Source organism: Micromesistius poutassou, assembly GCF_964030765.1.
Source record: "Micromesistius poutassou genome assembly, chromosome: 6".
Lineage (NCBI taxonomy): Eukaryota > Metazoa > Chordata > Actinopteri > Gadiformes > Gadidae > Micromesistius > Micromesistius poutassou.
In genome coordinates, this window is record NC_140276.1 from 20,256,714 (window position 1) to 20,263,150 (window position 6,437).

A 6,437-nucleotide genomic window follows, 5' to 3' on the forward strand; every position below is an offset into this window, starting at 1 on the left:
TCTTGAATTTCCTATAAACATGCCGTTTTTTTATTCTGTGTAATTTTTAAACTCAGGGCTACCTGAGGCCGTGGGGACATGTTGGGCTTTTCCCGTGATAACATCACATCACACTAACTATGGACAAGAATGTAAACTCCTCAGGAGAGATGCAGTGCGATAGCTGGACAGCTTCATTTCCAGCTGTAACCAAATAGTTGACAGCCTGTCCAGGTCAACAGTGCAATCATCAAACAGAGAGAGAGAGAGAGAGAGAGAGAGAGAGAGAGAGAGAGAGAGAGAGAGACTTCTAGAATGTATTGGAGTCCTACCATGCAGGGGGTTCCATCACAGAAATGGATTCCTTAATGTTGAGGGTTCAAAGAGCGGTTTTCCTTCATGGCGAGAGTTCAAAACATCTTGACATCTACTTATAAACCCGAAGCATTCAGAGCACGAATATTGCCTCATATTTGTAGCATGAGACCAACAAGAACTACAATCATATAGTTTTAACAGAGCAAAGCAGAGTCGGCGCACGTGTGACCTGGCAGTATTTTGCCTCTGTCCCAGCACACTTCAACAGGACATAATCAAATGGAACATCGACAATGGATGAGGTTTACAGAAATGCAGAATTCTGCTCTGTAGAAGGTTCTGTCATGGCAGCCTCAAGCAGTGTCCTCCTCAATGGTGGCCTGCCGGCTGGACTTGGACAGCAAGGTGAGCTGGCTCTTTATTCTGGACGAGGATGAATACGACACTGGGTTCCCCGAGGAGGACGAGTTGTCGCTGCCGTCGCCACAGCAAGGCAGCAAACTCCTCACCTTTTCCCGGAAGTCGTCCGACACGTAGTAGTAGATGAAGGGGTCAATGCAGCTGTTTAGGGTGCTGACCGCTAGGCTAACCATGTAGGGCAGGTATATGTCCTCCCCGTCCAGGATGCTGTCGGAGTAGGTGAGCAGGAGGAGGATGTTGCTTGGCAACATGCACACCAGGAACACCACGAGGACCAAGGCCGTCACACGCACCGCGTGGCTGTACCTCTTCCCGCCGGCCACCAGGGTGCGAAGCACAGCACTGTAGCAGTACACAATGACCAGGAAGGGCAGCAGGAAGCACAGGGTGAACAACGTGGTGAAGTAGGGCAGGAAGTAGGTCTCCTGCTCTTGTACCGGCAGGGCGTCGTGGCAGGTGGTGATCCGGAGCTCGTCCAGCACGTAGGACTGCTGGGACACCAGGAGGGGGACCATGGCGGCAATCACCACCATCCACACCACCAGGCTCATGTACAGAGACGTCCTGCGGCTCCGGAGGACCTTGGCGCCGAAGGGGTGCACCAGCGCCACGTAGCGGTCCAACGCCACCAGCGCCAGGCACAGGATGCAGCCGTACATGTTGCCGTAGAACATGGCCATGACGACGCGGCAGAACGGCTCGCCAAACACCCAGTCGTTGCCCTTCAGGTGGTAGACGATGCGGAAGGGCAGCACAAGCAGCAGCATGATGTCGGTGGCCGTCAGGTTGATGAGCAGCGTGGTGGAGGGGAGCTTCTTGGTTCTGAACACCAGCACCCAGAGAGCCAGTAGGTTGGCGGGCAGGCCCACGCAGAAGGCCAGCAGGTACAGGATGGGGATGAAGAGGTTGGTGGTGGGGGCCTGGATCTGCTTGAGGGACTCCTCTCGGAGCGTGGTGAAGTTACACTTGGTCATCAGATTGAAGCTCCTCAGACCTGCAGGCACAGGATATATTTTGTTAGTATATGCTACACGTGAACCTCTGAAGATGGCGCAATTTGATTGGTTTGCTATCTCGGGATACTGGGCAATAGCCCATGATTGAGATCTCAAACATGGGATATTGTTTTCATCGCAAAATGTTGCACGTGGCGGTCGTCTCGTCACGCTAATAGACCTCTGAAGAATAAGTCCCGCCTCCGAGGCTCCGGTTCCCTCGGTCAAACTGGCTTTTTGGATTGTCGGTGCCATTAAAGTAGTAAACGATTATAAATCATTTTTTAACGGTTCCGACAATCCAAAAAGCCAGTTGAAACTAGATGGAAAATGTGTGTAGTTCAAAACGTGACACAACTTTTACTTCTTCGCCACCTACAGAGTTTGCTATGTACGATCATTCAAAAACCCCATGTTATTAGACATTTGACCGAGGGAACCGGGAGCCTCGGAGGCGGGACTTATTCTTCAGAGATCTATAAAAACAAATAAACCGCTAATAAAAACAAATAAATCACGGCAAAACATGTTATCTTGTTTATGTTGTGTTCACGTGTAGTATATACTAAAACAATTATTCACTTGAGAATTAATTAACAATTTAGGTAATAGTTATTAATAATAGTTATTAATACCGGCATAATTCGGTCCCCCTGAACCTGAAATAGGAATGATGGGTGAACTAAATGTTGTTACAAAATGTATAATAATTACTGATTCATGTTGATATGACCATTCATAGCTAATTGTCCAAGGGTCCACATGATATTTTACAGTACTTGATCACAATTTCAGTGTCAAGGCTTTCTATTTAGCCAACTAAATGTATCAATGTAGCAGTCTTGGCTAGATTGGAAGATAGTCGCCCAACAACTTAATATTTACATTGAAAATGTCCTTTGACAAATCAAAAGTACATGCATGAAATTTCATATGAAAAAGTGTTACCCAACGCTGTTGGGTAACTTTTATGAGTATAATGAGGAATTGGAAATATAAAACAAAGTTTCTAAAAGTGTCCCAACACTCTCAAGACAATGATGAGTGGTTATGCTGATGAATTCCCTGTAATAGCTCAAGAAAAAAGGTCTGAGTGGCTTTGGTGACCCAGTAGAGATCCATGACTCTACAGCAGTGCTGTGCTTGTATACTGCTCCATTTAATAAGGCTCAGGCAGAGCAGACTCCTTAAACCCAGACACAAAAGAAAATATATCATCTTATGGCTCTGTCTCTAATGATCTGTCCCCCTCTAATTCAGCACCAGCCTGACATGATCACAATCTCTCTTGCTGATGTTCCCCTCCAGACTCTCCCTTTCACTCTATTCCTTGTTTTCATTCTTGCTTCTTGTTCCAATTTATTCTTATTTATGTATCTCTCAAACCTTCTTCCAATAAATCTGTCAGGGTGTTCTCCAGAAGTCCAAACTGTTCCTTACCCGAATCAGCAGTGTTGTGCAAGTTCACACCTCACATGAACTAGTTCAAAGTTCACTTCATACAAAAGAAAATGAATACATTCATGTTCATAGTTCACCAATTAAGTTTTGAACTAGTTCATGTTCAGTTCATTAACAGTTCTTTTAGTAACTGAAGAAAAACTGTGGGAGTGAGTATTCTGTGTTTTTCTTTTAAAATGAATCCTCTCCATTACCAGCTGCCCATCACTACAATCTCAAATTGTTGTGGATAATATTTGTACACCTGTTTCATTCATCACAACTAAGGCAGTAACTCTATTTAATAAACATGTCATCTGGACCCAAGCATCAATTCAGAATGTCACGAAATCTGAACTGGTTCAAGTTCAAGTTCTTTAGTTACTTCTTAGTTACTTCTTTAGTTCTTTAGAACTAGTTCATGCACAACGCTGCAAATCACATACATCTTTCAATCCTTCACATTCTGCACAATTCAACAGGAATAATCATACAGATAAGCAAAAGAGAGAGAACAAGTCTGGGTGTGCTTACGGACTCCCATGCCAGAACACTCCTCCACTGGGTTGGGGTGGCTCAGCCCAACCTGGGCGGCCAGCAGCCCCGCAAAGAGTAGGGTCCTCCACATCGGGACGGCGGCGTCTCTCATGCTTCCCCCGGTCGAGTGTGTCTCCTCTCCGGCACTGCAGGGGATCTGCTCCAACAGCAAACTCAGAGGTTGACAAACTCCTCGCTTCCTTCTCCTCGCTTCCTCTTCTCACCCATGGAAGGTGGAAGGAGCTCCGACCTCACTGAGAAGGGCTTTCAGGGGTCGATTCTTCCTCCTGGGAATCGACTACAGGTCCAACCGCGCGCAGTTCCTCTTTCCAAATGAACTCTGCAGTGCCGTCCCAAAACACCCACCCCCACACGGACTTGCACCCGACACACACACAGGCGCGCTTCCCTCTGGCCTTATAGTTTCCAGCTGTGGTACTTGTGGAATGTGTGGGCTTATATGGATGTGTGTGTGTGTGCGTTTGAGACTATGCATGAATGTACATTTACATTACTATGTAAGAGTGACTATGTAAGAGTGAGTGTCTGCATTTTGTGTGTGTGTGTGTGTGTGTGTGTGTGTGTGTGTTTTAAACTATGCATGCATGTTTGTAAGAGTGACTGAGTATGGTTGTATTTATTTGTGTGACTGTACAAATGTGTCACTGTGTGAATAAAAGTGTGTGTGTGTGTGTGTGTGTGTGTGTGCGCATGCGTGCGTGTGCGTGCGTGTGTGCGTGCGTGCGTGCGTGCGTGTATGTGTGTCACGTGCATGCGTCTGTATGTGTGCATGAGTTCAACTATGACGTGTGTGTGCCTGTATGTATGCATAGTGCGTTGAGGGGTGGGGCTTCCTGTGTGTATTCCACCCGTCAGGCAGACTGATGTGTTCGCTGTGGGTCAGCTGTGGGTTAAAGTGGGAGCCAGCCTGTTCCCATTTAGGTCCTCAACTTGAGCAGCATGGCCTCAAGGTGCTGTGTGCAGTCTACATTTCGTGTGTAGCAGCGTTGTATAAGCAAGCAACAATGTCCCTCTTTCTCATGTCAAATTAAGTTTAGAAACACTGTCCATGCACAATTCAACAGAAATGAATATCCAACAGCTTGTGGTTCTCTCTATCGGCATTGTCCTGAGCAACACTGCCAGGGGGACATTCTTTATTCCAGTCCAGGAAATTGTGGAAACTTTATTTGTCTCTTTATTGTCATAGCTTCTAGTCTTTCTCTCTCTACCTGTCTCTCTCTCTCTTTCTCTACATCTGTCTGTCTAGCCGTCTCCCTCTCCCCCTCTCCCCCTCTCCGTCTCTCTCTCTCTCTCTCTCTCTCTCTCTCTCTCTCTCTCTCTCTCTCTCTCTCTCTCTCTCTCTCACAGAACAGTAACTGCCCCCAGATAAGCATATTTCCTGTTCGTCACCCAACCATAACAGTCCACTGGTCACATCTTCCACCCACCAGGAAACCCAGCTTTCAGCACAGATGCTAGATTCTCATCATAATTCATCATGGCTCTTGGCTTAGTGACCTGGGCAGGAATATCTTTGTGCTTAGTCATTATTGCATTTAAAACATAATGTTTTCATTAGGTCAGTAGTATACCTGAAAGAGAGAGAGAGAGAGAGAGAGAGAGAGAGAGAGAGAGAGAGAGAGAGAGAGAGAGAGAGAGAGAGAGAGAGAGAGAGAGAGAGCATGAGAGAGAGAGAGAGCGTGAGAGAGAAATACTAGGAGCTATAACAAGAAAGAGACAAATAAAGTTTCCACAATTTCCTTGACTGGAATAAAGAATGTTCCCCTAGCAGTGATCAGCATCACTCAGAGAGTCACTTCACCCGACCTATGTCCTAGAATTCTATCAACAGCATAGTTGAGAAAAACAGTTTGCTTGCTTGAAATGCGGCCAGGGCCTAAACAGATGAAAAGGTTTTACGATGTTTTGATACGGGGTGGAGTTTGCTTCTTTGAACCAAAGTAGTCAACCATCCTTCGTAAACTTGACGTTAAGGTCAGTCTCCAGTTTCAGGGGTCTAGTTCTTGTTGTTGTTGTTGTACTTACTGAAGAAGAAATTAAGACTATTTTTCAGAATACGTGAGGTACAAAGTGAGAAGAATGAGGTTACAAATCTCACAGCAGTTGGTGTTGTGGAAAACGTGGCGGTGGCGGTTGTTTCTTATGCTTTTACAACCTCTAACCACTAGATGTCCCTGTTTACCAATATTGAACTTGCTTTGAACGTTTGATGGATAGGACTAGTCTACGTGTATATAAAATGTTAGGGCCATCTATTGATAACAACCTCAGCGACCACTATGGGTTTCTCATGCCACGTTTACACATTACACATTACACATTTATTTAGCATAGCACAAAGCCTTTAAATCGCATTAATAAACATTTGTTTTGGAAACATACTATACTGAGGCCTATGTTGTTTTGCAAGTGATATAAGAAATAGTGTTGCTAAAACTAGTACTTTAGGCCTAATGTTTAAATGATCTGGAAATACCTGAGAATGAGAAAGCCATCATGTCATTGAATATGAAACCACACAATTGTCCTCAGTCAACATTGCACCATACTGTGTCAACAGGAAAACAGAGTCATTCAAAAGGTTATGTATTTATTCTGCCATAATTTTTCACCTTTGCTAAAGTGTCTTTGAGCAAGGATGTAAATCCATATCTCTCCAGAGGGCATTCTGCACTGTCCATTAAGTGGGGCACGACATTCTTAGAGGGTTACTTAAGGTAATCA

The 6,437-nt window shown here is 45.2% G+C and overlaps 1 protein-coding gene across 1 annotated transcript; it reads right to left on the reverse strand.

The window, feature by feature from the left end:
* Positions 1 to 292: 292 nt before the first annotated feature.
* LOC311345311 (proteinase-activated receptor 4) lies at positions 293 to 3,963 on the reverse strand. The gene is made up of 2 exons (XM_084469671.1): positions 3,687 to 3,963; positions 293 to 1,711 (listed from the first exon to the last, which is right to left on the reverse strand). The coding sequence occupies exons 1-2, from the start codon at positions 3,799 to 3,801 to the stop codon at positions 651 to 653; spliced, it is 1,176 nt and encodes a 391-aa protein (XP_084325797.1). The 5' UTR covers positions 3,802 to 3,963; the 3' UTR covers positions 293 to 650.
* Positions 3,964 to 6,437: the final 2,474 nt, after the last annotated feature.